Source organism: Notolepis coatsorum, assembly GCF_963971535.1.
Source record: "Notolepis coatsorum genome assembly, chromosome: 17".
NCBI lineage: Eukaryota > Metazoa > Chordata > Actinopteri > Aulopiformes > Paralepididae > Notolepis > Notolepis coatsorum.
This window is the reverse complement of record NC_140181.1, coordinates 10856237-10872610: the sequence shown is the minus strand read 5'-3', so window position 1 is coordinate 10872610 and position 16374 is coordinate 10856237. Positions and strand designations below refer to the sequence as shown.

General features: G+C 43.4%; 1 protein-coding gene across 1 annotated transcript in view; it reads right to left on the bottom strand.

The window, feature by feature from the left end:
- Positions 1-16374, bottom strand: part of itih6 (inter-alpha-trypsin inhibitor heavy chain family member 6) — an 80416-nt gene that overhangs the window by 62137 nt on the left and 1905 nt on the right. Inside the window, exons 2-3 of the mRNA XM_084334064.1 lie at positions 11665-11700; positions 385-539 (exon numbers count right to left, since the gene is read on the bottom strand). Coding sequence (XP_084190190.1) covers positions 385-539; positions 11665-11700 — 191 coding nt within the window. The remainder of the gene's footprint in view (positions 1-384; positions 540-11664; positions 11701-16374) is intronic.

Sequence of the window (16374 nt, the reverse complement as noted above, 5' to 3'; positions counted from 1 at the left end):
GAGTGACGGCAATTTCTGTTTCCAGGTTGTATCGGCTCCAGGTACCAAGAATGGAGGCGGGCATTAGGTAAAACCACACAGCCAATCACATCACCTTGCGCTATAAACAGCGCCCTGTGACGTTGCCCAGCTCGTCAAATCAACATGACCTGATTTACTAGAGGCAAACAGGGGATGGGCTGTAGCTGAGGAATTCGTCAATATAGTATTTAGGCCCAAAAACACATTGATACGAACTCCTATTACTATAATACAATGCTAGAGACTGAAAAATGACATTTATAACGCATAGCCCCTTTAACCTTCTGTATTGTCGCAGTGAAAGGGTTAACCATTTGGTAGTGTGGTAATGAAAGGGTTAAAGAGCGCCGCCCCCTGACTCACATGGTGAAGTTGGAGATGAAGGCGGAGGCGGGCAGGTCCACCTCGAAGGCGGCCTCCTTGGTGACGGGCAGCTGGTTCCACACGGAGCTCTGGACCGTGGTGAGGGCGTAGCGGGACACCACCCAGCACTTCACATGGTAGTCTGTCACCTTGAGCTGGCAACAGATCAGCACATAGATCAATCAACTCTATTGATATAATAATAATAATAATAATAATAATAATAATAATAATAATAATAATAATAATAATAATAATAATAATAATAATAATAATAATAATAATAATAATAATAATAATAATAATAATAATAATAATAATAATAATAATAATAATAATAATACTAATAATAATAATAATAATAATAATAATAATAATAATAATAATAATTAATAATAATAATAATAATAATAATAATAATAATAATAATAATAATAATAATAATAATAATAATAATAATAATAATAATAATAATAATAATAATAATAATAATAATAATAATAATAATAATAATAATAATAATAATAATAATAATAATAATAATAATATAATAATAATAATAATAATAATAATAATAATAATAATAATAATAATAATAATAATAATAATAATAATAACAATAACAATAACAATAATCATAATCATAATCATAAAATAATAATAATAATAATAATAATAATAATAATAATAATAATAATAATAATAATAATCATAATAATAATAACAATAATAATAATAATAATAATAATAATAATAATAATAATAATAATAATAATAATAATAATAATAATAATAATAATAATAATAATAATAATAATAATAATAATAATAAATAATAATAATAATAATAATAATAATAATAATAATAAACTTTATTTGTATAGCACCTTTCATACAATAATTGCTTCACGGCAGCAAAAAAAAGACATACAAAAGTGGCATAAAATGAGCACAACATTTTCAAAAAAGTACAAAATAAGTAGAAAAGAGACAGCAGCCAAACAGAAAAAAGGAAAACAAGGTAAGGCATAGAACATTATTAAATCACATAGTTCTTCACATTAGGATCTAACATCGCAACAGGCCTCTTTGTTTACGGTTTGATCAATTTATGATCACAGGGACTTTAAACACACCCCTCAGTACCCTGGAGCCCACACCCCTCAGTACCCTGGAGCCCACACCCCTCAGTACCCTGGAGCCCACACCCCTCAGTACCGGAGATACTCCCCTGGAGCCCACACCCCTCAGTGCGGGAGATACTCCCCTGGAGCCCACACCCCTCAGTACCCTGGAGCCCACACCCCTCAGTACCCTGGAGCCCACACCCCTCAGTACCCTGGAGCCCACACCGCTCAGTACCCTGGAGCCCACACCCCTCAGTGCCCTGGAGCCCACACCCCTCAGTGCCCTGGAGCCCACACCCCTCAGTACCCTGGAGCCCACACCCCTCAGTGCGGGAGATACTCCCCTGGAGCCCACACCCCTCAGTACCCTGGAGCCCACACCCCTCAGTACCCTGGAGCCCACACCCCTCAGTGCGGGAGATACTCCCCTGGAGCCCACACCCCTCAGTGCGGGAGATACTCCCCTGGAGCCCACACCCCTCAGTGCGGGAGATACTCCCCTGGAGCCCACACCCCTCAGTGCGGGAGATACTCCCCTGGAGCCCACACCCCTCAGTACCCTGGAGCCCACACCCCTCAGTACCCTGGAGCCCACACCCCTCAGTACCCTGGAGCCCACACCCCTCAGTGCGGGAGATACTCCCCTGGAGCCCACACCCCTCAGTGCGGGAGATACTCCCCTGGAGCCCACACCCCTCAGTGCGGGAGATACTCCCCTGGAGCCCACACCCCTCAGTGCGGGAGATACTCCCCTGGAGCCCACACCCCTCAGTGCGGGAGATACTCCCCTGGAGCCCACACCCCTCAGTGCGGGAGATACTCCCCTGGAGCCCACACCCCTCAGTGCGGGAGATACTCCCCTGGAGGTATTTTCTCGCGATCTGACTTCCAGACATGAGTCTCTTACTGCTGGGCCCAGTCAAATATGTAATATTCCATCTGTTATAACAACACAAACTACTGAGTGCCTCTTTAAAGATATCTAAGTCCAATACACTTCTCATTTTAAGATTTTGCACATCACTGCTATAGGGTGAAAACCTTGTATCTCCATGTTTTTTTTTACTTGAGTCGTCAGTGTACATGGTGCTGTATGTTGTGAGGTAATTCCAGGACTCTAAGGACCATGACAGCCATTCAAAACCGCAATGTATAACTTCTAAAATACAATGTACAATTCATGAAAAGTCAACCCCAACCCGACAACAGCTACCGGTATATGCAATTCCCTCGATTTAAAGCCATCCAATAAACATCTGTAAACGTGAACAACTCTGTTCTCAAGCTACAAACCAGACAAGACAACCAAGACTAACAATCTCTGATGTCATCAAAACATACGGTCCGACACTGTTCCGAGACTAACAATCTCTGATGTCATCAAAACGTACGGTCCAGGCGCTCCCATAGTCCAGCAGACTGTACACAGAGCAGACTCCGCGGATGTCCGCGCGGCTCTTTGAGCTTTCATAGTCGAGCAGATCTCAGCGGACGTCCGCGGTCTATTTCCTACATTTCTCGCACCAGTTTTACTACATTTCCCACAATTCTGTCTGTTCAGCGGGAGAGAGAGGGAGAGGGAGAGAGAGAGAGAGAGAGAGAGACAGAGAGAGAGAGAGAGAGAGCGCGCTTCACGGGCTCATCTCTCTCCTCGCGCCACCAATCGCTCGCGCGGCGTCACATTAAATGCAGTTCGATGTCAACCAAAACGCCGAGCAGCGTTTTGTGTGACACCAAGTCAGCGGCGCGGATGTCCGCGCCTCAGAAAATAGGAGCGTCGCACCTGTGGGTCTGCTGTCCGCTGAGATCAAAGCTCAAGAGTCCGCGCGGACGTCCGCGGAGTCTGCTCTGTGTACAGTCTGCTGGACTATGGGAGCGCCTTAACACTGTTCCGAGATTAACCATCTCTGATGTCATCTGACACTGTTCCATTCACAATAAATCAGAACAGTGGGTTCTCAACTTTTGTCATATTAAAAAAAAAAATTGATACGCATAAGACCTCCGACCCCCATTTGGTAACACTATGTCTCTGGGATCCCCATCTGAGCAGATGTTTGTAGTTAGATATGATTAAATCCAGAATATCTGTACTGTAGCTGAGTAGATAACAGTAGAGAAGGTAACACCTATGTTCAGAATACACACACACATCCACATGCACACACTCACTTTAAAACATTCACCTTTAACATTCACTTAGACACTTTAAACACGTTTTAACACGACACCTATGTTATCTATTTATTACTAAAAGATTTGCACTACCTCATTTTGCATCTTTGCATTTTGTTGCATGTTATACTTAACATGGAAACAACATGTTAACTATATTCATGGTAAAATATCAGCAGCAGTCAGTAGCAATGCTGTATAAATGTAAGGATATATTAAACTATAAAGCCTTGTACATAATTTACTGCTCACTTATACTTCCTTACATATATCTTACTGTGTGGGGGTCGACATTTAAAAAGACTGTAAATCCGATAGTCTTACTGCAAAAGCAGGCCATTCGGAGCCTTTATAAGGCTGGTTACTATGACCACACAAATCCACTGTTTATAAAGTCTCATGTTATGAAATTTAATGATTTGGTTTATTATAAAATTATGCAAATAATTTACAGAGCTCAAGCAAAGTTACTCCTGGACGGTGTGCAAAGGTCTTTTTCAATACATGAAAGAAAATATGATTTGAGAAACATTTGTACATTTACTGTTCAAAAAGCTAAGAAAGGGATTAAAAGGAAATGTATTTATATTGTTGGGGTACTACTACTACTACTACTACTACTACTACTACTACTACTACTACTACTACTACTACTACTACTACTACTACTACTACTACTACTACCACTACTACTACTACTACTACTACTACTACTACTACTACTACTACTACTACTACTACTACTACTACTACTACTACTACTACTACCACCACCACTACTACTACTACTACTACTACTACTACTACTACTACTACTACTACTACTACTACTACTACTACTACTACTACCACTACCACTACCACTACTACTACTACTACTACTACTACTACCACCACCACTACTACTACTACTACTACTACTACTACTACTACTACTACTACTACTACTACTACTACTACTACTACTACTACTACTACCACTACCACTACTACTACTACTACTACTACTACTACTACTACTACTACTACTACTACTACTACTACTACTACTACTACTACTACTACTTTAGTTTTGTATAGTGTTTCTTTATTGGTTAAGTGGTCTTTATTCTTGTTACTTTTTTTTTTTTTACTGTATGAAGCACAATCTCAGAGGGCTCATACAGAACCAAGCATTTCACTGTAATGTACATGTAGCTTATATGTGACAAATAAAACAAAACTTGAACTTGAAACTTGAAACAGAATAATCTAATATACTCTCGCAATATATTCACTTGTTGGTCTAACTTTTACTGAATGAAATAGTTAAATTGATGCCCTGTTTAGACGGAAACGCTAGCAGGTGAATCCGCAAAAATATTTTTTCGGATGTGCCTTTTGTTTATACGGCAACAGCGTTTTTACGGGGTGAAACCGCAAAAAAGTGAGACCACCTTCCTGGGTGGAATTCCTAGAAACGATAAACCTTTGCGCTATCATCTAAACTGTCAAACCGCATAAAACTATGACGAAAGGGTTCTCAAGGCTCTCGTTGCGCGTACTGCTTACATCACAGGCATGCGCCAGTAGCCTAGAAGCGTAAACAAAGCATGTCTGATTCTATCCATGGCGATCACCTGAAGGCTACATTGGCAGCACTTTTAAATACACAAGAATCTGTCCCGCGGCTATCGCACTGTCTGTGAGTGACTCTGCTTTGGTCCAATCACATTCCCCCACCCACAGGCTGCGAATCAGAGGCAGAGTAGGGCGGGTCTTCACAGCACGTCATGTGACATATGCGCCAATCGTGTGACAGCGGGGCTCCGTCATCTCGAGTCTTTACAGCCTCGTCTGCACGCAGAATTCCATCCCAAAACGATAGTCTAAACGCAACATTAAAAGTGAGACCGCAAGTCGACTTTTGCGGTTTCTGTTCAATAATAATAATAATAATGACTTGGATTTATATAGCGCTCTTCACTGACCCAGAGCGCTTCACAGAGTCCATTATTCGTTCATACACAGTCATACCGGTGGTGGTAAGCTACAATTGCAGCCAGAGCTGCCCTGAGGCAGACTCACAGAAGCGTGGCGAATAATCAACGCCTACGGCCCCTCCGACCACCACCAACATTCATTCACATGCATACACATTCATACGAGGCAAGTAGGTTAAGTGTCTTGCCCAAGGACAGTGGGATGGACATGGGCTTGAGCGGGATTCGAACCACCAACCCTTGGATCATTGGACAACCCGCTCTACCCCTGAGCCACGCCGCCCCACTCTCTCCGTCTAAACATGGCCTGAATCATTCCACATTTTACTGGAGACCCCCCTGGACCCCCCCCCCCCCCCCCAAGAGGACCCCCGGGGAGCCACTGAGAGGAGCCGCTGTCATGGATTAGCGAGTTCTTCTGCACTCTAATGGAATTCATTTCACAGAACAAAATGTTTCGGACAAAATGTTTCAGAAGGCGCCCAGGCAGGGGAGACCGTCCTACTGTAGATAGATACTGTTGCAGGCTCCTCTTTCATCTCACACAGAGGTTGTTCTTAATGGAGTCGTATATCAGCGGTGGCCTCAAAGCGGAGGAGGGGACGGACAAGCTCCTCTCTCACTAGCCATTACTCGCTAATACTGTACTGTACATACTGAGCTGTCCCGGGGCATAGGAAAATATAATCATAAATGAGGGCCACATGGCTGCAGGGTCAGGGGATGAGGGCCACATGGCTGCAGGGTCAGGGGATGAGGGCCCCACATGGCTGCAGGGTCAGGGAATGAGGGGCCCACGTCGCTGCAGGGTCAGGGGATGAGGGGGCCACATGGCTGCAGGGTCAGGGGATGAGGGGCCACATGGCTGCAGGGTCAGGGGATGAGGAGGGCCACATCGCTGCAGGGTCAGGGGATGAGGGGCCACATGGCTGCAGGGTCAGGGGATGAGGGGCCACATGGCTGCAGGGTCAGGGGATGAGGGGCCACATGGCTGCAGGGTCAGGGGATGAGGGGCCACATGGCTGCAGGGTCAGGGGATGAGGGGCCACATGGCTGCAGGGTCAGGGGATGAGGGCCACATGGCTGCAGGGTCAGGGGATGAGGGGCCACATGGCTGCAGGGTCAGGGGATGAGGGGCCACATGGCTGCAGGGTCAGGGGATGATGAGGGCCACATGGCTGCAGGGTCAGGGGATGAGGAGGCCACATGGCTGCAGGGTCAGGGGATGAGGGGCCACATGGCTGCAGGGTCAGGGGATGAGGGGCCACATGGCTGCAGGGTCAGGGGATGAGGGCACGGCCCGCCACCTCCCTCTCCGCCTGGCATCTAGGAACACTGGGGTTGGCTCTACTGAAAGCACACGTGTTGCATAAACCTCCTATGGAAACCGACACTACAAATATTTTACTCGTCATTTCAAGAAATCTTGCCAAGCCAAATTAGCTTTACTGCACTGGTTAGATTTGTTTACTTGTTTCGAGCACACATTTGCTTAAAACTCGTTTTTATTTCTTATCTTTGCAGTGCGGAGGCCTCTCTCCTGATTGGATAACGTGGGAATGGGATACCAGGAAATGTATTTATACTGTTTACTGTTGCAGAGCGGAGGGACTGGGAGACCCATGTTACTGATCAAACACTCTATATCAGCGATGACTGTCGGAGTGAAGGGCTATTATTTTAACATCTAGAACACTTATTTTAACAAGAAAATACCGCCTACAGCACCTTTCATGATGCTTTGGTTATGGCGGAGACTAGAGAGCCACTCTACTGAAAGCACATGTGTGCATAAACCTCCTATAGAGACCGACACTAAAAATCCGCACTAACTCTCAACCCGTATACGCCAACCCGCCCCCCCCCCCCCCCCCATCCTAAAGAGACCGTAGTGCATTCAGCATGGCCTGGTATGATTGGCATTGATGGGTCTTTCTTAACCCTTTCACTACCACAAACCAAATTTCCAAAAATGGCTGCCAGCGGTTACTGGCATAGAACACTTTGGCCACCAAAGCTATTGTTTCCATGTTTTTAACACAACAAATAGTATTTACATCCAAGTTAAAGTGAAGAACATGTTTTATTAATTTTTTTTTATAATTTCTATATTAAAAAAAAGTTATATATTTCAACAATTATACAACAATTTACAAAACAGTATCAACATTTCCCTTTGTATCCCCCCCCCCCCCCCCCCCCCCCCCCCCTACACACACACACACAAAATGGTGATAGGCCTATATTGTCCAATTAGACTGTAGCGATTACAGGGTTCAACTGGCAGTCTCCATCACAGAAGCAGAGGCCTGTGCCTTCTTGCACCTGCAGCGCTCTTTGCAACCACTCTTGTAGCCACAAGAGATCAGCTCGTGGCAGGATTATGTTGCTTGTGGCAATGTCGTCCAGTGGGGCTCAGACACATTGATTCTGTCTTCACCCACCCCCAGTCAATTGGTGATGGCAGCACAGGGTCTGGAGAAGCAGTGTCTTCCCCCAGATGTGACCACCCTGGTAGACAGCTCTCTTGACGTGCTCCACCACCAGAGCAGCTTGGGTAGGCCGAGTTTCCTTCTTGCCTGGTCCACCTTGGTGCAGCAGGTGCTGGTTCTGTCAAAAAGAAGTATGACAAACCTCTCAATAATGTTCACTGCATCATCTGGGATCTCCTTTGGTCCATTTGCCAGCATCAGTAGTGCATCTGTCTGTCAGGTGCAGCCTGTCCAAGCATGGCACATTGGAAGGGCACATGACATCTCTGGTCCGAGGCACGCAGCTATTTGGTGGGCTGCCAAGTAGCGAAAGCTCTTGCCAGTTCCGAACGCTAGCCACAGTTCACATCCAGCTGGTAGTTGTGTTATGGCAAACACAGCCAAGACCACAACACCAGTGTCAACAGTGCGAATGAGCAATTGGTGGTGGCCATGGATGCAGTGCAGCGTGTGATACATGCAGTAGCATACGACGATCTGCTTCTTCATGGCTGCATGGGGCCAGGGTGTGGAGATGCTGCAGTGGCTGTGTGCTGAGCACCCCCATCCCATCAATGAGGACAACCTCCTTGTCTTCCTCACTGAACACCTGAGAGAGGACCTTGGATAGGAAGCTGAATAGTTCTGTCTTGTTACTGTTAACCCGCAGAAAGTTCTGCCACTTTCCTGGTATGGCAGCCTTTCCCAACCACACGTCTCCTCCTTACACCCTTTCCACGCTTGACTCTTGCTGTGCCTTTCCGAGAGTCATCCTTGTAAGTATCCCAGACGAGGTCCACACGTGACACACGTGACACAGCTGAGAAGAGATATATGGGATGAAAACCTGCTGGGGCATATTCATCAAATGTCTTGGCACCTGCTGGCTTCATCATCTGAATGATGGCAGCTCCGTCAAGAACTACACATGCAGGTAGCATCAGGGGCTTTAGTCTGAGCTGGAGACAGGTCCTCCAGGCATTTCAGAAGGTCACTCTTGGTCCCAAGTCGTAATCTTCCTCCATCAGAGAGTGATATATTTTGATATTTTATTAGAGTCCTGGTGGCCATGCTTGGTTCTCATGCTGGAAGAAGTCTTGCAGGTTTCCATCTCTTGTTTGACAGCTAAGGTAGAGTCGTGAAAACAACTCAACGTCACTTTTCATTGATGTCAGCTGCTGCTTCTCCTTACTTGCCGTCTTTGGCGTTGAGCCAACAAACAGTTTCAACCGGTTGCGGTCGATTGTGTCATCAATGGGTTTTGTGTCCCTACACAATGGTATAGGGCACAGAGCCACCATGAGAATGCACCAGCACCACCATGTGGTTAATAAAATAAAATAATAATAATAATAATAATAGTAATATAAAGAATTTAAAAAAATAGTTTTTTGCTTTTGCAGTGGAAGTTTGGGGCCAGCTTATACCTCATACACTGTACTTACATTTGCACTTTAGTATGCTATAATATTGAAATTACATCTTTAAGTTGCAGGAAATAACAGCCTGCCATGAGAACTGTTTTATTGATTCACGGCACTATATATTAATATAATGAAATTACCAATTATTTTGTAAATGTCCTTAGAATGGTGAGTGAGTATTTTATTTGGTTCTCAGGGTTAGTGGGATCTAGATTTTACAGTTATTGCATGCAAATCCAATAGACCACCGTAACACTTCCGGGATTCTGAAATCAGGGAGGAGATTGCGGGGGGTGCATATGAATGAATGTGGACGAGAGCCGTGATGTAAGTGGTTGCCGATACGGCTGTAGGGGTGCTAGAGACATGATCGAATAGACGTTTATGCGCCTCGCTCTCCTGAACACGGCGTGACCCATAACTAATCGATCAGAACTAAATCGGCAGAGAAAAAGCCCATTTTAAAGCACCTATTCCGCTTGGACATGCGCAGAGTGCCCATGGTGTCTGGACGACGCGAGATGACGCTCGAATGAATGTGGACCGTTCTATCAGAGGGGGGAGCTTCGGTGGCCATGTAAGTGGCTACAGACCGCTGCACTTAAATATAAACATTAGTCTACCTGGAGACTCAATGAGGTAATTGTAGATGTCGCCATAAGACACGTCTGGCCATTTAGTGGGATCATTTTTTCATTATCCTGTTCGGCTGGCCACCGAAGCTCCCCCCTCTGATAGAACGGTCCACATTCATTCGAGCGTCATCTCGCGTCGTCCAGACTCCATGGGCACTCTGCGCATGTCCAAGCGGAATAGGTGCTTTAAAATGGGCTTTTTCTCTGCCGATTTAGTTCTGATCGATTAGTTATGGGTCACGCCGTGTTCAGGAGAGCGAGGCGCATAAACGTCTATTCGATCATGTCTCTAGCACCCCCACAGCCGTATCGGCAACCACTTCCATCACGGCTCTCGTCCACATCCATTCATTTGACCCCCCCGCAATCTCCTCCTTGATTTCAATGTAACGCGGAAGTGTAGTGGTCTATGGGATAAGAAAGTTTGACCAAGCGCTGGTGGCCATTTTGAAAAATGCCTGCCACGGCCACCAGGGTGTTAGTTTGTAATATCCAGTTTTGTTTCCAATATATCTATCAACACATCTGCCAAATTTGGTGCTTTTATCACAAAATTAACAATTGGTTTGATATGTTGAGCTATGTCGCACCACTATACCACACTACAGAAGGTTAACCTTTCACTACCACACTACAGAAGGTTAACCTTTCACTACCACACTACAGAAGGTTAACCTTTCACTACCACACTACAGAAGGTTAACCTTTCACTACCACACTACAGAAGGTTAACCTTTCACTACCACACTACAGATGGTTAACCGTCTGTAGTGTGGTAGTGAAAGGGTTAAGGAAGCTGCTCTGTAACTCTGTCATAAGAGGGCAAAGAACCAGGATGTTATTTATGTGATTCGTTCCGAGACTGGTAAGGCACATCTTTGGAAAGTTATTCGCTGCATGTTTTCAACACAGATTTCTGCCAGTGGCAGAATATAGAGTGTCTGGTCAGTAGGATGGGTCTCTCAGTCCCTCCGCTCTGCAGTAAACACTAAATACATGTCCTGGTATCCTGTTCCAACTTTATCCAATCAGGAGAGAGAACCCTAGATATCTTGCCAAGCCAAATGTGCTTACTGCACTGGTAGTTTACTTGTTTCAATCACACATTTGCTTACAACTTTTTTTCTTTTTCTTTCTTATTTTTGTCAGATCTTCTCTGCAGTGTGGAGTTCTCTCTCCTGGTGGGATGGATGGGATACCAGGAAATGTATTTCCTGTTTACTGCAGAGCGGAGGGACTGGGAGACCCATGTTACTGACCAAACACTCTATATCAGTGAGGACTGTCGGAGTGTAGAGCTATTATTTTAACATGTAGACAACTTATTTTAACATGTAGACCACTTATTTAAACAAGAGAATACCACTTACAGCACCTTTCATGATGTTTTGGTTATGGCGGAGAGCCATTGAACATCAATATCACTTACAAGATACATGGCAGACAGTACTTTTAGGCAAACTTACCACTGGCTTCCCGAGTTTGCTCTGACGTTTTACTCTCTGAAAGGAAAAAACAAAGCAGTGAGCACAGCACCTGAATGGACCTATCTCAAGCCCCGCCCTCTTTTCCTTGACCCTTCAATCACAACTGTCGCTTCTCAGAATGGCCATTCCCATTCGGATCAACATTCAGTGAATGAACGGGTCATTTGGCAGGTGCATGGGTAGCCTTAGCTATGTTTCAACCGTGTCAATCCAAACGGGCCCCGCCCGCTAGCAGGACCCCGGGTTGACAAAACAAACGCAAATGTGCACACTGTGCCAATGCACCCACCCTCTGGAACTCCCTCCCTCCAGACATCTGCAACACTACATCCCTCCTTCAAATCACTACTCAAATCTCACCTCTTCACCAAATGTATTAATGACTCAAGTTCAAGTTTTCAAGTTTGTTTTTATTTGTCATGTATAAGGTACATGTACATTACAGTGAAATGCTTGGTTCTGTATGAGCCCCTGAGAATGTGCTTCATACAGTAAAAAAGTAAGTAAAAGAGGAATAACACTATACAATATACAATACAATATACAAACTAAAGTACAACCTAAGTACAATAAAGTGAGAATGCAGACAATGAGGTACAAAAACCTTTTAAGGCAAGGTGCAAATGCAAATGAGGTATGAATGTAGTGCAAATCTCTTTAATAAATAGATAAATATAATGTAGTGTTAAAGTGTCTAAAGTGAGTGTTTGTTTAAAGTGAGTGTGTGCATGTGGATGTGTGTGCAATGAGTGTAGATGGATGGGTTGATGATGTTACATAGAGTCATTGAGCCTCCTGATGGCCAGGGGATAGAAGTTCCTTCTGAGTCTCTCTGTACCGGCCATGAGACTTCGGTAGCGCTTGCCTAACCGCAGCAGTGCAAAGAGGCAGTTGTTTGGGTGACTAGAGTCTTTGGTTATTATCTTAGCCTTTGCCCTGCAACGCTTGGTATAAATATCCTGGAGAGTGGGAAGCCCACCTGGGAAGCCCACCTCCAATTGTGCGTGTGGCTGATCGGGCCATTCTCTGCAGTCTGCTGCGGTCGTGTGCGCTGCTATTCCCAAACCAGGAGGTGATGTTACCAGTCAGGATGCTCTCTAGTGTGCATGAGTAGAAGTTCTTAACCTGTTAAGCACTATTTTCTGAAAATCCGCCTAAAAATACACACCTAAGTAATGGAAGATTGCTTCACTTCTACAAGGCCCATTTGCATGTTCTTGGTATCTAGGGGGACATCTACAGTATGGATCTCATGGAATGTATTCCCAGTGTCAGAAATATTGTCTGTTACTAGGCTTGAGTAAATTGTGATGAAACTAAAGAGAATATAAATTATGATTTTTCTTTGCATCTTTGACACCATGCTAAAAATGACCAGACATGAAAGACTGCCACTGAGCTTGTTCAGCACCTTCTTGAGATCATGTGTACAAGAAATCTAAGCAAATGAATAAAAGGAACATTAAACATAATGTTTTGTAGATACAGTACTGAATTCTGCCATCCGGACACATGCAATTTGAAATATTATTATAGAATATAGAATACCAGGCCTATAAATTACCTTATTATAGCCAACTTGCACATCTATGGATCGGGCCAAATATCATCTTTCAAATGGCAGAGTTCAATTTGGATTTAGTATCTCCAGGCGTGCACTGAAGAAAATCTACTGTATGTACAGTGCTATTCTTATAATGGATATGGCTCCGCCATTTTGGATCGGATTGCAACGGAGATTGTTGCTAAATGTTCACAGAAGGTAGACACACTAACTGCGCTCCAATCTATGCCAATAACGTTCAGTTTTGTGATAGAGAATCCCGAGAACTAAGAGAAATAAAATGCATACAGAAGTAATTTGCTTGCAGGAAGCTGGAATCGGCTGGGACATTTCAACACTCATTGAGAGCTCATTGGATGCCCTCTCCTCATATGACTACAACTGGCGATGCGCCGCTAATTCAAAATTCCATAAACTAAAATCTCACTAATAATAACACTTTGGTAAACAAACATATTGCTGAAAATATACACTATGACTGCTGGTTAGGGTCTTTACTCTTGGATACATTTGGAGAAAGAAAACACTACTTAATGTCAATTAAGAGACTAATGTCAATGTCAATGGATAGATTGAGATTGATTTATGACGTGATGTCATTTGCGGTCCGCCTATGCACCGCTCGGGCTAAGGAGGTTAACGATCTTCTCTGACTCACTTTGAACTTCCTTAGGCGCCTAAGGAAGTAGATGTGTGGTCCATGTCAAGTCCTCGGATATGTGGACTCCGAGGTACTTGAAACTGTGTTCACTCTCTCGACTCTGCCTGACTTCCCTCCTTTACCCAATTGTCCCTCTGATTTCCTTCCCCTTAGTTTGTCCCCCTCTTTAATATAACCCATGAGGACGTGTGTTGTCGGGCCTTACAAAATAAGTTTGATAACAGAGGTATATGTCCCTCTTCTCTATTTCCTTCCCCTTAGTTTGTGCCCCTCTTCTGTTAAGCGCCTTGGGTTCCTTGGAAGATGAATCTAAATCATTGATAAATCTAAGAAATTATTATTATTATTATTATTATTATTATTATTATTATTATTATTATTATTATTATTATTATTATTATTATTATTATTATTATTATTATTATTATTATTATTATTATATTATTATTATTATTATTATTATTATTATTATTATTATTATTATTATTATTATTATTATTATTATTATTATTATTATTATTATTATTATTATTATTATTATTATTATTATTATTATTATTATTATTATTATTATTATTATTATTATTATTATTATTATTATTATTATTATTATTATTAATGTAGAAAGATTATGCATGACAGAAACGCCTGGACAGAAAGATGTTCACCGACTTGAACTACAAGTCTTTCACCACCAAGCAACCTTGTTCCTGACATAAACATTCTTGAACTTGAACTTGAACTTGAACTTCTCCGCGGTCTAACTGAACTGTGACGCGGCGAGTTGGGCACAGTGGCTACAGTATAGCTTCCCGCTTGAATTTGCCCAAAACGTTATATTTTCATGAATGAAAATGAATCATTAATTTTTTTCGTGATTCTGGATGAGGTAGAATACAATATACCTCGTGGTTTACTGTTTCATTTGATATACAGTATGGCATGTCGCTGTAGTATTATGCATTAAAGGGGAACTATTTTACTATTTCTTTCACTATTTGGGCACTTTTACACAATTCCTGTGAGTCTATGGAACACCTCTGTAATATATATATTTTTTTATTCATTGTTTTGTATTTCTAATCAAGTCCTCAAAAACAGCATTTTTCTACCTCAAGATCTCGAGCTGTTTTGAGCCTGGGCTCCTAAACCACTGTGCAGCGTCGTCTTCGCCTGAACATTAACATGCAGCGGTGTCTTTATGACATCACATATAGGCACATTTTCAAATGACTCAGTTCAGTGAGGGTGAATATTGTGAGAGGAGAATTGGAAGAATGCGCCAATATGAGAATTTTGAGACATAGATCATATTAATATAAGTTCACATAGCTAGGAAACAATGCTAAACACTCAAAAAGGCCATTTATAAGATAGTTCCCCTTTAAGGGGCGACAGTGGCTGGGGAGGTAGAGCAGTCATCTAGTAATCCGGCGGTTCCTGGTTGGATTTCCGCTCCCCCCGGGCAGCGCGTCGAAGTGTCCTTGAGCAAGACACTTAACCCCCTAACTGCTCCTGGTGAGCAGGTTGGCACCTTGCATGGTTGCCTCTGCCGTGAATGTGTGAAAGCGCTATATAAATGCACCATTTAAGATTTTAGGGCTGGAAAGTAAGCATGCACGCAGGCTCTCTCTCTCTCTCTCTCTCTCTCTCTCTCTCTCTCTCTCTCTCTCTCTCTCTCTCTCTCTCTCTCTCTCTGCTTGCCTTGCACCCCACCATTTGAGAATCACCACCTAGTACCCAGGAACTAATGTATATGGCCCCTATATCCTCATGTAAATGTACATGCCGGGGGGGGGGTTAGAATAAGACAAGGGCCCCATATTTGACGTTGAACCGGGCCGCTTGAACCGTAAGGCCGCCTATGGGCAGGTGACGCCATAAAACGACAGCCATAGAATGTTTGATAATGTTGCCATGGAAACCAACATCCCATCATCATCTGTGGTGGTGCATCAGTCAGTGAGCCCCGCGGGACCCGGACAGTAGAAAACAGTTTCAGTGGAATTGCGCTGCAAGATAGCAGCTAGGAGGTTTTTATTTCCCGTTGAAGTGTTTTGTTATAGCTAATATCAATAGCTGATATCAAATGTAGTTTAGGATGGTTATGTTGTCAAGTTGAAACCACGAATATTAAATGGTAAATGGCTGCATTTATATATCTCTTTAACCAAAGCGCTTTGCAATTTGTTCCTCACATTTGCCCCGTTCACTCACACGTTCACACACAGACGGCGGAGGCGACCATGCAAGGTGCCAACCTGCTCATCGGGGGCAGTTAGGGGTTAAGTGTCTTGCTCAAGGACACTTCGACACACTGCCCGGGAGGAGGGGGAATCGAACCGGGAACCTCCGGATTACCAGACGACTGCTCTACCTCCCCGAGCCACTGTATTATTAGTCTATACTGGACGGACAACATGCTGTGTGGACATTATGTGGAATGATCTTTCTCAGTCCCTGG